This window comes from Debaryomyces fabryi (assembly GCF_001447935.2).
Source record: "Debaryomyces fabryi strain CBS 789 chromosome Unknown contig00200, whole genome shotgun sequence".
Lineage (NCBI taxonomy): Eukaryota > Fungi > Ascomycota > Pichiomycetes > Serinales > Debaryomycetaceae > Debaryomyces > Debaryomyces fabryi.
Window position 1 is genome coordinate 1 of NW_015385626.1, and position 15,319 is coordinate 15,319.

A 15,319-nucleotide genomic window follows, 5' to 3' on the forward strand; every position below is an offset into this window, starting at 1 on the left:
GAATCTAGATAAGTTTCTCTTTGGTTGGATATCTTGACCAATACCGAAGTTCTTTGGTCTGGATTCAACTAATGGGTTCTTAGAAGAAGCAGTCTTGGTGGACTTAGAAGCTAATGGTGCTGGAGCAACCTTCTTACCTTTTGGAGCCATTTTGATATATAATAACTTGAACAAGCAACTGTTTGTAGATGTGAAATTTTATTATATCTGAAATTTTCACTATAGTAAGGCAGAAGCTCGTCAGCCGAAAAAAATTCTGCGGTGTGAATCCTGTACATAAAATGGTTCCGCGCGTCATGTGATCAAATGTGACTGCGTTTTGTAATGATGTATTTTGCAGTAATGAAGGGTATTGGATTTAGCGGAACCGTCTTGTTGGTCGGTAGCGGATGATCAGTTAGCTGTAATACGGTCCTCGAGGGTAAAACAATGTCAGATACAAATAAAATGAAATAGTCGATGAAAATATTAAAAGTCTGTATAATGTAAAGACATAATTTAGGCCCGTAGGTATTTTTTCTAGACAAAACAGTAAAATCCTCTAATACACATCAAATGCTACAATCAGGATTACCGCAATTATTCTTATCTATTAACCTAAATTCCAGAATATAGGAACATATAAAACCAAAAGCATATAAAGCTGCACATATGTGCAGTTGAAGATAATTAGTGAACTAAAAAATTATTAGAAAAAGTGAATTAGAAAAGAAACATAGGGCCATAGGCTAGTCCCCTCCATAGAAGTCTATTTGCCATTATTATAGATGGCTTGTGTAGCATGCTCGCATGCTTGGTATAAAATTAATCTTGGCTGCAATCGAGCCACCTCGAGTTGCACCATCCTTTGATAGTGTACTGCAGCTTCGTGTTCCCGGCCTGCGGAGATTGATCATTGTAAAAGCACCTGCTGTTGTACAATACCCCGGCTGGCTTGTTGTAGTAATGGTGCCTGTCTCTGGTGTCCGTCTTTTTTTCGTTTCCCACGTACACGTAGCTCGATGAGTCAATATAAGCACCCGGCGAGCTGTCGATTCGAGGTGGAAGTATCACGTTGTCCCATAGCTTGTCTCGAGACAAGTTCGATACACTGATAATGTTAAAGCGACGGTGAAACTCCTTGGCTACACGTGACCGGTTTATCACATAAGACAACTCTCGGCTCGAATACGAGGTGGGCAAGATGCTCCGACATCTTGCCTCATAGTCTATAGCGTATAACCGAAGGAACAACGAATTCATACGGGAGTCTCTACCTCTGTATTCGTTCCCACGAGGCAATTCCAGTGGTGGACGCATCGAATCTCCCGATGCGCACATGTGCGTTTGCGGTCCTTCCAAATTAGAATCGTCTTCTCTCTCGTGACATGAAAGGCCTGGAACTGCGTCGTCTGTCATCCTGGGAGAAAGGTACCCATGATGTGATAAGATAGAGTATGAGGTACGGTTAATCGATGTCTTGAGTACTTTGAAAGCACGAGTGAATTTTGACACCGCCAGGCCCTTTACCGGAGCCTTCTCACTTTGCAGTTTTGTTATATGCATGTCTTTGTTCAAGCTGCTCAAAAGACTATCTGTGGCCAACGTGTCTGGCTTCAAGCTCCCGTCAAATGGTATGTTCACCGGCGAGATGTCTGAGTCAGATCCAGATTTTTTGGGTATATAGTGCAATGGACACACCGATTTTGGTGCGTCATTATTCTCACTTGACAAAATGGAACTCCACGATTCAAATAACGCCTCATCTTCATGAGAGATTCCCGTCGTATCTTCGTAGCCTTCATCATCAAATTCTGAAACATGTTCATCATCGCTACTCATATACTCATCTGTATTGCCTTCATTATCCATTTCTGCTATGTTTTCAACCTTGTTTCCCTTCGTAAACAAGCTAACGTACAGTACCATATCTCTTGTTCCATTCGCCAACCCATCTCTTTTGCAAAAACTTCTAGGCGTTTGTTGGTACTTTACCTCTTCAATCTCATTTATGCCCATTCCAATACTACCGTGATAATAGTCTTGGGGCGACATAGTCAATAGTACCGCATTTGCTTCATTTGCGACCCTAATAGGTCCTTCACCTCTGACTTCTTCAATAAGTCTACCCATAATACTCACAGTCTATGCGTCCATCAATAATGTGAATATATATATATATTATAATACTATATTATGAACTATAGAAGAAGAAATATTAATAAACAGCAATTTTTGTTCACCCATAAGAGTAAACTGGAACTTTTTCTTAATTCTCCTCGTGTGCTGGGTTTGCATATAAATGATTGCGTCCAACAATTGTCTTCCTTCGTATTTGCCAAATACCCCAGACGGAATTTCTGAGAACCAAAACGTAGTCTGTACTCTATACAAGGGGCTGCAACTAAGGTTCTGAGTGAAATGGTGAATATGTGTATGAAAAATCATAATAAATGTCTTCTAGACGTAGGCTCAGTCGATTCGTAGTCTAAATCATCCAAATCGTCGAGTTCCAAGTCATTTATGTTATCCGCAGTGTTTGCGACCAAAGAATAATCGTTCATAGGAGTTTTCTTGCCGTAAAATTCATCAAATAAACGGTCTATATCTTCTAATTCCGCACCCTTAGTTTCTGGGTAGAAATAGTACACAAAGAATACCGAGATGATACAACTGCACATTGGGAAGATGTACATAACCCAGCCAATTGATTCCTGGAGGATAGGGGTGAGTTGACCCACAATGTAGTTGCTTAGCCAGTTTGTGGCAGTAGAGAGTGAGACTCCCTTGGATCTTACGGCCAATGGATATACTTCTGGAGGAATCAAGAAGCCAATGGGGCCCCAACTGTAGCCAAAAGATGCGTTGTAGACGATAACGAGCAATGCAACCAATGTCGGAGTAAATGATTGGTTGAGATACATAATATAGGATATAAGAGCAAAGCATACGGCCATGGACAAGCCACCACTGATAAGGATTGGCCTACGGCCCCATTTGTCGACAAGAAACCATGGAGGGATGGTGGATGCAAGATACACCAAGCCGTTGATACCAGTCATCAAGAGTGCTTTGGAGTCGTTGAAGCCTGCTTCTGCAAACACCATAGGAGCATAGTAAGAAATGATATTGATACCGTTGAACTGGGCAAAAGCTAATGCCGAACAGGCAATTAACACTCTCGTTAAATAGTTAGAAAACATCTTACGCCAACTTCTTTCGGCCTTAGGAACCAACTTTCTTTCATTTAAGATAGAATTCTTAATCATGAAGAACTCTTTACGTGGTTTATCATCGTCTGGTGAACTATCATATAATAAACATAAAACATGGAAACCCTGTTGGTCATTATCGACATCAAGCAACCATCTAGGTGATTCGACCACAAAAAAGCCTCCTAGAAGTAGCACGAATGCGATTACAACTTGTATAAATAATGGAAGTCTCCAAGATAAGTTTGCTGCAAACGTATGGGGGTTTTCTCTAGCATCACCAATATCCTGAATAAAGTAACAGAAATAATCTACCCACACACTTAAGGCATATCCAGCAATATTACCACTGAACTCGCCGCATACTAATTTCCCTCTTTCTTCTGATGGAGATATCTCACATTGATAAGAAGGCACCATAGTGGACAAAATACCCACACCAAACCCACTGATAACTCTACCAACACCAAACACGTACAAGTTTGTAGCAAATGTTTGTAATAATCCTCCAATCATAAAGATAACAGTCCCCAACAAAATGGTCCTCTTACGACCATACCTATCGGAAATTTTCGAAACAAGCATCGACGAAATCATCGCCCCTATTTCCAAAATAGATATGATTGTACCTACTTCCGATGAAGTAGGCTCATTGAAATATTTTATAAAAGTAACAAATGTTAAAATCCCAGAACAAACTCCCTGCTCGTATCCAAATAATGAAACAAATAGTGATACAAACGCAGACGTGAAGTACACCAATCTGTTCCCTTTAAACTTCAACTTCAGTGTATATTTCCTTGAGTTAAAATCAACGTGATCGTATCTGTTCCCAAAATCATCAGTATACGTATTATGGTCTGTATTTGACCCGTCTGACGAATGTGAGCCAAACTTAACCGGATCATCACTATCGTCATCCGTGCTCGACTTGTGTTCATGATAAGACTCAAAGAGTGTCCTCTTATCGGCAAATTCATCTTCTTCCAGGTTTAATTTCAAATTCTTATTAGTAATAGGTCTTTGGTTCTCCTTTGTCAGTGAGTTTGTTAATTGCTGGTTATGCGTCTGAGGTAAACCCGACATATCCAGGTTGAAAAGCAATGTATCTTCATCAGACGTATCGCTATATGAATTAACAGATCTAGAAACCATTCTCTAACTCGTATGTACCACTTGATTCATTAAGTTACTATACTGATATTGTATAAGCATAAACATTAATAAAAGCTTGGGGACTAAATATAAAAATATGGAGTGAGGGTCAAATTATCATAACCACTCTAAACGAAATCCGAACAAAATCGTGTTGAATACATAATAAATATATTAAATATAAAGCCAAGACATACTATGTATACTATTTCAATAATGAGATGCACAATTAGTCTATTTTTGAGCACGCTTAATGTAGCTTTCAATGTAAAAAGCGGCGAATAACGCAGTCAATGGGGTCAAATAGGCCACATTAATGATTAATGGTAATGCTTGATCAGAAGAGCCAATACAATTCGTGATTTTACCAGTAGATAAGTCTGTATACCATATGAAGGCATGGATTACGGCCAAAGATCCACCAACCACAAACTGGGTAATTTGCATAGATGTTAATGCTCTCTTGAACACGTTTGGAACTCTAATTTTCAAACACGATAAGGTGAAGTAAAAGTACATCAAAGAGTGAATAAAGGAGTTGAATATGACGAAGATCCAGATTGGAGGAGAGCGGTATCTGATACCAGCCCACATGCACATCATAGCGCCCGCATGATGGTAACTTTGTAATAAAGAAGATGGCTTACCCTTCAATAAGATGATAATGGTATCCAACACTTCGTAAAACTTTGATACGTAGAACCAGAACCCATAAAGAAGCAAACTGTCGAGCGGAGCGGACTTAGTGCTGAAAACACCAAAGTCCAAGTCGCACACCGATTGGAAAAACTGTTGGAAACGACTTGGGTTTGTAAGTGGCTTCAATGTTTGAATATTTTGGTAGATTGAACGGCTCATCCCCACAAATGTCCACACCGAGTACCAACACAAGAAAACATTGTGTAAGAGAACAAATAACTTGAATAACTTATATTTGGCAATCGAAAATGGTGCTGCTGGCAACCTTTTGATCTCCTTCTTTGTTAAGTCTTTAACATTTTTATCCTTAAGTGCAGCTTTTTTAACTTGTCTTTTACGAATAATAGGATTGATGAAGTGAACGAACGAAAAGTAAACTATTGCTATAGTTAAAGGAGTGGAAGTTTTCATGCAAAATTCGTAAAACTTGACCAACCAAACATTTTCAAATGGAGCTGGTGCCAAAGGGGTGTTCCCTTGTGGAAATTTCCACAAATACTGACTTGGGAAACCAAACTCAACAGAATGATTCATAATTTCCATATTTATGACAATCAACACTGAACGAAAAATACAAGATTTAACCGACTTTTTATATATAGTATTGTTCAGCGGTGCGAGCTGCATCCAAATTTGTTGGATTTTTATGATGCCGAGGAAGATTCACTTCAACTCAACCAGTAGAAAGCTCTTAGGACTCTGGGGAAATTATATATATATATATATATATATACTGGTATTGCATGCTATTCGCTTCTACTATATCACTAGGAATATTTTAAGCAATTTCCATTTTGTTCTAAAAAAGTATGCAGCAATCATAAACCGTTGAAGACTATCTTTGAACACTCTAATAAACTTAGAAAATTCTTGTCACAATATCATTGAATACAGATATTTTAGTAGGAACTATGAACCTTATGAAAATGTATGAAATGAAGTATGGGCATTATGAATTAGAGTAAAAGGTATTCATTTCTTTTGTTACCCAAATTATTTGGGTAAGCTGCGAAAAAGAACAATGCGTAGTCGCATTCGCACTACAATAGGAACAAAAAGGAGACGTTAAATTCGTAATTAGCCTATATAATGAACATAATTGTTAATAGATTGTAAACTGGTAGTATAGTCAATTCCTGGTAAGGCGAAAGCTGGGTTTTGATTTTGGTTTTGGTTTTTGACGATTTTCTTAGATTTTCCACTAGTTACAAAATTGGTGATGGGCTTCAATTTATTGACCACCGGGTTAGAAACTTCAATGATGGGGTTAAACTGCAAGTACTGTTTATCTAAAATTAAGAAGTTCTTTTCTCTTAAATACAATGTCAAGTTGTTAATAGCTGCCGATATATCACTGGGTGCAAAATAACTCAACAATATTTCGTGATGCAAATTTTCGGTAGTTCTCACGCTAACCTCGATTTTAAGCAATACCTTGAATGGTATGATGATTCTGTCTTGGAAATCTTTATTCGATCTGCTAATTAAATTGTCAAATCTTCCTGGACAATAAGTGATTCTGAATTGATAGTTTTGTGGTAAAAATTGAGACAACTTCTGAGCACAGAAAACAGACTTAGTATCAGAGCCCTTAATAGGGATGATTAACTTATCTGCACTACCAAACTCTTCTATTGAGTCTGGGAAGTTGATGTATGTATTGGTTTCAATCTCCAAGTTGTTTATGAATTTCAAGTTGTAGTTTCGGTTTATAATTAAAATGTAATGACTCTTCCATAACTCAAAATTGGTGGTGTTATAAATAGTCCCCCCATTAGTGACAGGCATATTATTCAAACAACAATGCATTACTAGCTGGTCGATTTCCTGTTTGACCAAGCCAATATTCTTTGAGTTTTTATTTGGGCATTTGATCAACACGTTGCTGCATCTCTTGAACGAATAAAATATTTTATCTTGGGCTGAGTTTAAATTGCTCGAGAACTTGATGAAAACATTATATTTCTTCATAATGGACTGAATTATCGATCCTCCATTACCAATAATCGACTTATGAAACACTTCAGGGATGTTAAATTTAAGTTCAGCTGGTAATTCTAATTCAATCAATTCAATACCGGTCATCAAATTGTTGATTACCATATCATTGTCGCTAATTAATTTCAAATCGATAAAAAAGTTGTATTCATTAAAAGGTTTGAATTTAATTATGGCCAAATTATTCAATTGATTCAAAATTTTGATTATTTTACCATTTTTCTTACCACTTATAAAATCTTTCTGGTCATTATTGATTTCTATTCTGAGATTTATAGTAAAATTATTCAAAATACTACGCCAAAAGTAATAGTTTGTACTCAATTTTCTTAGAATTTGTTTGATTTCTTGATTCAGCCCATTAATTTCAATACCATATTGATTATAACTTATTATGCACGTCTTTTTTAAATCAATTAAATTGATGAGGTAGTATTCGAGCTCATTGTTGAAACAATTCCGGAAATTGATATTTATCGTATAATAATCAGAGCTTAACAATGTGAGTTCATGTATTGACTCGTTGATACTTTCAATTGATTGTCCTTGAACCCTTATCTTATAGTTGTCAGCCTCTCCTAGAGATGGCACTTGAATAAAAGTACCATATTTGAACATTATACCTAAAATGTTAGATTGGTTAAATAATGTAATCAAATCAATTTTAACTTTAGTAAGGTCAATTTCCTTTACGACAAGGGAATTTTGTTCCTTCAAAATACAATCAATTAAATTGCTTAGGATGTCCTTAGTCATAAGAATCTGATAAATTTCTTTAGATGTGATCCAAATTTTTAAGCTCTTCGTAGAATGCAAAATCTCAGAATTAAATAACTCTGGTAATAGATCTGGAATATAAATATTAGAATCCAGCTGTTTGGCGATTTGGCTGAAATTAAATAACTCAATACCACCTATAATTGGAATTAATGATAAATCAATATCAATTGAATCGATATGGAAACCGTTTAACATGTTATCAATGAGAATCCTAATTTGAGATTCCGTAACGGTTATATTATCTTGATTTCCCAAAATATAGATAGAGTAATTCTTACTTTTCTTATCCACGTTCTTGAATTCAGTATCTATATTATCAATTAATATTTCAACATTATATCTTATACTTAATTTATTCAACATTACCAAGAATTCACATGGTTCATTATCCACCTTGCGAAATTCATTGGAAGACAATTTAATCTGTTTATAATTAATTTGGTTGTAACTCTTCAATATTCTACTTCTTGAACTATTAATGAAGTCTTTAGAACCATTAATAGAGACCGTTATTAATTGGTTATTTATCAGTGGCTTAATGGTTCTTATATAGTTCTCATTTGTTTGACTGATTTTATTTATTTCATCCTCAATTGACCCCAAATTATCAATTACCTGAAGATTGTTTTGTAAATTAGAAGTAATTATATTTTCGCCTACCTGGTAGTGATTCCATAATCCATTATTTGTTTGGAAATATGTAGTATTTGATGAATTTACTAAATAACTATATTCCAATGTAAGTAAAACTAAACTCTTATCCATTTTGTTTTAAATCTCCGTAATTCGTACAATATTTTAATCCAAAGGGGTGTCAGCTTATATAAATAAGTAGTAATTATATATATAGTCCTGTTAGGAAATTTTGTATGATTATCTTATCGTTTGTTTATTTACTGAAGTTTCTTTATGGCAATTTATCTATAGAGATGCAAAAAAAAAAGAGCGGTCAAAATTACTTATTTAGGATATTTTATCAACAAAAAAATATATTTGAGGATTCCTAACTAATTAGCATTTGCATCCATCTTTGATATCATTAGACAGCCATATAGGGTGGGCTAGGTATATACACTCAAGAATTAATCAGGCCAATCTTTTTGAATCCCATACATAAACCATCTCGTCCCAACCAGTTGACGCGGCCCATCCTGGTTCACCCCACAAACTATAATCGCACCCTATGGCGAATTCCTTATGCCTTCCCATCACACCAGTACAACCACCATTGGGGGTGTTCAAAAATCTTGCTCTTTCATTCGATTGATCTCTCCATACTCTACAAGTCATATCATAAGAAGCACTTACCAACTCTTGCCCATTGTGAGGAGACCACAAAACCTTCCTCACGGCAAACTCGTGGCCCAAAAGTTGATTTAAGGGTGTTGGACCTCTTGTATGATATGCAGGCATTGGACTATTGGAGTTTGGATGATCAATACCAGTTATCATTCTTAAATCCCAAATTCTTATTGATTTATCAGTCCCAGCTGATGCGACTATTGTTGATTTGTATTTGTTCCAGTCACAACTTAAAGCTTCTAATCCACCATGTGCAATATAATCCAATTGTAATGGATGAGGTGATCTTATATCCCACACTTGCACATGTGAAGACCCGTTGCAACTAATAATCGTAGATGGAGAATGAGGTGAGAAAGTCGCATTATATATACAATTTGTAGTATTTAGTTGTTGATGCTGTTGTTGATGCGATAAAGGAGGTTTGGCGGTTTGAGCAATAGGTGATGTCTTAGTTGTATAATCTACTTTTGGGCTCAACGTAAGTAAAGATTCTTGCCTTTGAGGAGACCATATTTTCATTGTCCCATCCCACGAAGCAGATACAAAGTTGCTTTTGTCTACTAAGTTCCAATTAACGGAAAACACCTCCTTTGTATGTTCTTTATAATTCATCACAGGAAAATTAGGCACCGTGGTATCAAATATCTTGATTGAACCATCTCCACTTGCTGCGACAACTTGATTTTCATGAATCTCACTCCATGCAACATCAAACAAGCCATCCTGTGTTTCCCAAGAAATTGGGTTTCCAATAGACCCATTTGGTTCAATTCCTAATATGAATAATCTCCCATTACCTACCAACCCATAATTAGCGGAAGTAGCCACCGCTAATTTATTATCAAAAAATGGTGAGTATTGGACTCCATAGCCATTATATCCAGTGGTTCTAAATGCTAACATAGCTCCTACCTACTCTTTTTGACTACTACTGAGTTGTTTAAAATTTATATAAAACGCCAGTAGTATTTCCAATAAATTTCGAATTTCCAATACTCTAAACAATATGCAGGATATTCAGATAATACCATGTACTGAGTTAAAAGAATAATATTTAGTATATATATATATATATAGTTGCTTATGAGTTAAGATCGAAAAATCACATTATAAATACTTGCTTATGAATTAAGATCGAAAAAATCACATTTTAAATACTTTATGTCTTTAATATGTCCTTTAGGGATATCATTCTTGGTTACAAGATCAAATTGCAAAAGATCACCAATCGTAAGACCAGATTTCTGTTGAGAGTACTTCAAATAGTCGAAGTCATCATCGGATGAAGTAATTTCGTCTTCGTCCCCTTCATCTCTAACTGCATTTTCTTCTAATCTTAATTTATCGACACCAACAGTAATACTGTACGTACTATCGATCACTTTTTCAGAAGAACTGTGATGTGGGTTAGCAAGGGTTGGCCTAACTGGACCATTTTGGATTAAACCCCAAAGACACCAGTAAATTTGGACAGCAGGTCTCCAAAGAATACACTCATTATATAATTTCTTTATCTCAAATTGAATTAAATCAGCAGCATTGACTTGGGTAATATCCTTGTCAAATGTGTGTTTGAGGTTCGATGAAGGATACTGGAAGTCATATTCAATATAAGACTTAATCAAATTCAATTGTTCTAATCTGCTAGGGTACTTATCTTCGTGAATGTAATAGGATAATTCGGGGTCGTGATAATCAGCCATCCATTCAGAGAAATGATTTGCTAAATCAAATGCTACAAAATTAGGACCTGAATACTCAAAATCAATAACTGCTAAACTGTGGTCCTTCTTGTTACTAGTTGACTTGATGACCAGAGACTTTTCATCACTAAGTAAATTAGCTGATGATGGAGGGTGTGATATAATAATATCATTCACATCGAACGATTCATGCAACAAGAGATTACCATATTGGGTATCATTATGACAAAATTTATAATTAGAAGCTAGTAATTCAGTATCATAATGATCAAGTAACCATTTCTCATACTTTTTTATCAAATCTTTAAATTTATCAAACTTCATCAAGAAAATATCTTCTTCTTTTATCCCACTAGCTTCATAACTTGGTAAGACTGTATCTTCAAAAATTTGGATCCACTTATAGATCAACTTCCAGCACATAGGTAATCCATTAACATCTTCATGGCTTAACTCGACTTTATAATGTAAATCTTTCATTCTTCTACCCAACATCTGTGAAATAATTTCATCTCTAAGATTGTCTTTATTTAAAGGTGAAAACCCATCTAAAAACTGCTCAAATCTACCATTGAAAAATCCCTAACAATTTAGGACCAATGTTTCTCTGGGACAATTTAACCAAAACGCTTAACTCCCTTTCCCTATCAATTATTGAATCTAAGTTTTTCCCATAAACTCTTAATAACAACGTAGGTAACACGAAGTTCTGTTGTTCGTCTCTATACTCTACCTTATATATTGAATTAGTCAATGCCCCTGAAATTCTATTCACAGACATGTTTGAAATTGTCAATTGTCTTTTATGCCATTTGCTAATACGAAGAGCCTTGACCATAGCAATAATATCCTGTTTAAAAAAATCTAAAGGTACACTGTTATCTAAGGTGGCTTGTACTGTTGGAATTAATCTTTCATCATCAAGAGCGGTTGGTGTTATAGTAAGCTTACTAGTCGACGATGAAGAAAGTGACCTTTTACGTCCAAATGTAGGTCTTCTACTCGAGCTTGTGGATCTAGAATTAGCGGTTGAATTTCTGGTTCTTGACTTCGATCGAGATCTCGATTGAGTCGAACTATATATGTTAGCGTGAGTTATATCCATCTAGATCGTATTTGGTTTCTGTGTTTAACCACTTAATAATTGAGTCGTTATTGATTGACTTTTCAATCTTAAATCGTCTTGTGAGAATTATAATTATGTACACACCTATCCCAGATCAAATAATATTTGTTTCAAATAGATAGAAGGTAGATATTTAAAAACTAGAATGGGTTGGAGTGATTATCTTGCAGCTGCTGGTTGCCTTGGAACAGCTATTACATATGAACTCTATCGGTCTAAAATTACGGAATATGAGAACGTATTAACTGAGCTATATGGGAAGATCAATGATTTGGAACTTCAACTTGAACAAGAATGCCTACAAGCGAATAGCACATTCAGTACGGAACAGGAATACATTAGAACTGGTTATACTTCCAAAGACTTTAATTCAGAAGCTGAGAAAATAGATGAGGAGAGAAAATCGCTTGCTAAACTTGAAGATGTTAACCAAGTATTGAAAAGTAACGTCTCCCAAATGAGACATGAGAAAATCCAATTGGAAAAGAAATTGAAGCAGTTTCAGGATAAAATTGATAGTTTAGAAACTGATTTACTGAAAGCTAGTTTAGACAAGGTGTCATTAAAAGAACTGTACCACTTCAAATTGAATAATGAAATTGAGAAGCTAATCACTTCACGGGATTTAGAAATTGCAAATTTGCACGATACAGTGAAAAGCTTAAACAAGGAGAAGGAGAAACTCAGTGAAGTTAATTCCAAGTTATCTGAAGATAATAAAAAACATGCCTTTGAAATTGATCAAAATGTGAAAGAGATTAGCCTTTTGAGCAAGCAAAAAGCTAGTAACGAAGATAATATTGGGAGCTTGAATACAAAATTAAACAAATTGGAATTATTGAATGAGAGAAATGAGATAGAATTAGGTAAAAAGGAGAAGAAGTTGAACGAGTATGGAAAGGAGGTTTCTGAATTGAACGACAAATTAAATTCTAATAAAGAAGAACTTTCAAGGTTGTTATGTGAAGTTGAAAATTCTCAAAAAAGTATAACCGGCAAGGAAGAGTTGCTCGCTATAGGAAAGCAAGAGATTGCACTATTGAAGAGAGAAATAGAATATCAGTGCAAGCTTTTGGAATCTAAGAGTGTATCCCTAAACAAAACTATTGAAAAACAGGATAGTTTTATGATTGAATATAAGGAACTTGGATACGAAATTGATCAGCTATTTGAAGAAGTCTTCGAAATCGAAAAGAACTCCAACGAAGGAAACCGGAATTCGGATGAGGACTCTAGATCTGAAGAGTTTGAAATCGTAAAGTATAATGAAAGCAAGCGGTCTTCAGAAGACTTCGAGGAAGTAGATATCGAAGATGCTAAGAAGACTTCAAGTGAGTCTTCTGAAGATCATGAACAAAAGAAAGAGGATAGCCAAATAGAAGAGAAAAGCTTAAGCAAAAACATGGAAAGTTCCGAAGGGTCCGAAGTTGAGCCAGATAAGGACATTGAACTCAAAGGTTTTGAGCCGACAATTAATGAATCGTTCAAAAATAGTCTCCGAAAAATTCAAAGAGTAAGAGAGTATATTAAAAGTTTCAAATCCGCTAAAAATGACAGCGTGTCTAAGCACCAGGACAAAATCCGTCTTCTTCAAAGGATAAATTCGATACTTGGTGAACGCAAAGAGTTGAAAATTGCATTATCTTCTGATACAACACAGAAATTAGAGGATGAAAGCAGCAACGAATCCCTGGGGGATCAAAATTTTGAACTACAATTAGAAAATAATCTAAAATCGATCATGCTGCAAATATCCGAGAAAGAAAAGCAGATTAAAACCCTAGAGTCGAAATTGGAGGTCAGAGTTAAAGAGTTTGATACTTTTAAGCAGGAGAAGAAACAATTAGAACTGGCTCATAATAATGACAGAAAAACCCTTACTGCGCGGGAAAGCGAAATCGATCGTTTGAACCAGGAATTAGCCAAATTACCCACTGCGACAAAGGAAATTAGCAATTTAAATGCCGAATTATCCGCAAGAAGTGAACAAATTCACACCCTTGAAAGGGACATACAAAGACTAGTGCATGATCTACAGTCTAGCAATGCGAAGGTCGAGAATCTGCCAGCAGCACATAACCCCACCAATTCCAATATATCTGAACCACTCACCGGCGATGACGACATAAAACTGTCAGGAGCCGAATTGCAGATCTCACCTGACCTCTCCAAACAGTCCCAGCCCCTAGATGAAGAAAAGCTACATACTCAAAAAGTGACACCTTTGCATTCTGAGCCAAAAATCCCTTCTGAGTCTTCTGAGTCTGCCCGGAACGAGTTAGGTGGAATACCTGAAACAGAAGTCAGTACTTCTACATTGAGGCTGCAGTCTGCTAAGCGAAGCACAAAAGAGAGCAACACCAGCGAAGAAGTTGTGCACTCGGATAATTTTACACCTCTTTCGGAAGAAAAAAAAGCTTATCAACACAAAATTGACGAACTTACCCGTCAGTTACAAGAAGCCAACTCGAAGATTGCCAAGCAGCATAAAGTAATTTCCAAGAATCTTGAATTACTAAAAGAATCAAGGTCCCGTTCATCTTCACCAATGACGTCTCCTACCAAATCTTAGCGACTGCCTGGTCAGTAAATCATGGTTGCATTCTAAAAATAATAAGTTTCTATTTAATACCTGCGACAAAAAGAATATGGCCGTGCATTGTACCTTAATATTAATATACTTTTTATGTCTTTATTGTCTTTTAACTCGTATTATGTATACCTAGTACAGTTATTACGTATTTTGTACATTGTAAGTACGTAGTACATGAGATTGTTACTGGCAAGGATAGTAGACCTTTAGAAGAGGGAACACCTTTAATATTAGGACCAGTTATTATCATCCTGTTAGAGCAGGTATGAGATGTGCTTATTGTTTCACTTGTACTAAGCATTGCTATGTATAAATAGATTGTAAATAGATAGACGGAACAATAATACAAGGCAGGCTTAACTTCAGAATCCACATTTGAGGTTTTAGAAGCAGGAAAAATTGGGTAATCATCTGAAATCATATTTTTTATATTTTTATTACATCCCAGTTTTTAAGGACGCACCAGACTGAGGTAAGTAATACTGAAGAACTGTGCATTTTCACAACTAGGTTATTCATTGTCATTCGTTAATTACATTCACACAAGTAAGCAGATCCTTATCAATATTATTGGGTTGATTCAAGTATATTAAGATCGGTTATTTTATTTATGATATCATTGCAAAACAGGAGCTAGAAGAACATTGAAGAAGCATAAACATATCCAGCACTAGACTATAGAATAAGGCGAAGAGTAATACCATGGAAAAGGTGCTTTCAAAGGCCACTAATCTTAATAGGAAGAAATCCACCAAGAGTACACGTTCTG

General features: G+C 35.8%; 8 protein-coding genes across 8 annotated transcripts; 1 reads left to right on the forward strand and 7 right to left on the reverse strand.

Annotated features, from left to right (window-relative positions):
• Positions 1-804: 804 nt before the first annotated feature.
• On the reverse strand, positions 805-2,112 carry AC631_05373 (uncharacterized protein; the record flags this gene model as incomplete). The annotated part of the gene is made up of 1 exon (XM_015614202.1): positions 805-2,112. The coding sequence occupies one exon, from the start codon at positions 2,110-2,112 to the stop codon at positions 805-807; it is 1,308 nt and encodes a 435-aa protein (XP_015464963.1).
• Positions 2,113-2,423: 311 nt separating this feature from the next.
• Positions 2,424-4,346, reverse strand: HGT5 (Hgt5p; the record flags this gene model as incomplete). Its single annotated transcript, XM_015614203.1, has 1 exon — positions 2,424-4,346. One exon carries the CDS (start codon positions 4,344-4,346, stop codon positions 2,424-2,426), a length of 1,923 nt encoding a protein of 640 aa, XP_015464964.1.
• A 234-nt stretch (positions 4,347-4,580) lies between these two features.
• On the reverse strand, positions 4,581-5,588 carry AC631_05375 (uncharacterized protein; the record flags this gene model as incomplete). The annotated part of the gene is made up of 1 exon (XM_015614204.1): positions 4,581-5,588. The coding sequence occupies one exon, from the start codon at positions 5,586-5,588 to the stop codon at positions 4,581-4,583; it is 1,008 nt and encodes a 335-aa protein (XP_015464965.1).
• Positions 5,589-6,122: 534 nt separating this feature from the next.
• On the reverse strand, positions 6,123-8,588 carry AC631_05376 (uncharacterized protein; the record flags this gene model as incomplete). The annotated part of the gene is made up of 1 exon (XM_015614205.1): positions 6,123-8,588. One exon carries the CDS (start codon positions 8,586-8,588, stop codon positions 6,123-6,125), a length of 2,466 nt encoding a protein of 821 aa, XP_015464966.1.
• Positions 8,589-8,909: 321 nt separating this feature from the next.
• Positions 8,910-10,031, reverse strand: PEX7 (Pex7p; the record flags this gene model as incomplete). The annotated part of the gene is made up of 1 exon (XM_015614206.1): positions 8,910-10,031. One exon carries the CDS (start codon positions 10,029-10,031, stop codon positions 8,910-8,912), a length of 1,122 nt encoding a protein of 373 aa, XP_015464967.1.
• A 218-nt stretch (positions 10,032-10,249) lies between these two features.
• AC631_05378 (bifunctional choline kinase/ethanolamine kinase) lies at positions 10,250-11,326 on the reverse strand (the record flags this gene model as incomplete). The annotated part of the gene is made up of 1 exon (XM_015614207.1): positions 10,250-11,326. One exon carries the CDS (start codon positions 11,324-11,326, stop codon positions 10,250-10,252), a length of 1,077 nt encoding a protein of 358 aa, XP_015464968.1.
• Positions 11,327-11,396: 70 nt separating this feature from the next.
• AC631_05379 (uncharacterized protein) lies at positions 11,397-11,936 on the reverse strand (the record flags this gene model as incomplete). Its single annotated transcript, XM_015614208.1, has 1 exon — positions 11,397-11,936. One exon carries the CDS (start codon positions 11,934-11,936, stop codon positions 11,397-11,399), a length of 540 nt encoding a protein of 179 aa, XP_015464969.1.
• Positions 11,937-12,102: 166 nt separating this feature from the next.
• On the forward strand, positions 12,103-14,529 carry USO6 (Uso6p; the record flags this gene model as incomplete). The annotated part of the gene is made up of 1 exon (XM_015614209.1): positions 12,103-14,529. One exon carries the CDS (start codon positions 12,103-12,105, stop codon positions 14,527-14,529), a length of 2,427 nt encoding a protein of 808 aa, XP_015464970.1.
• Between the last annotated feature and the right edge of the window lie 790 nt (positions 14,530-15,319).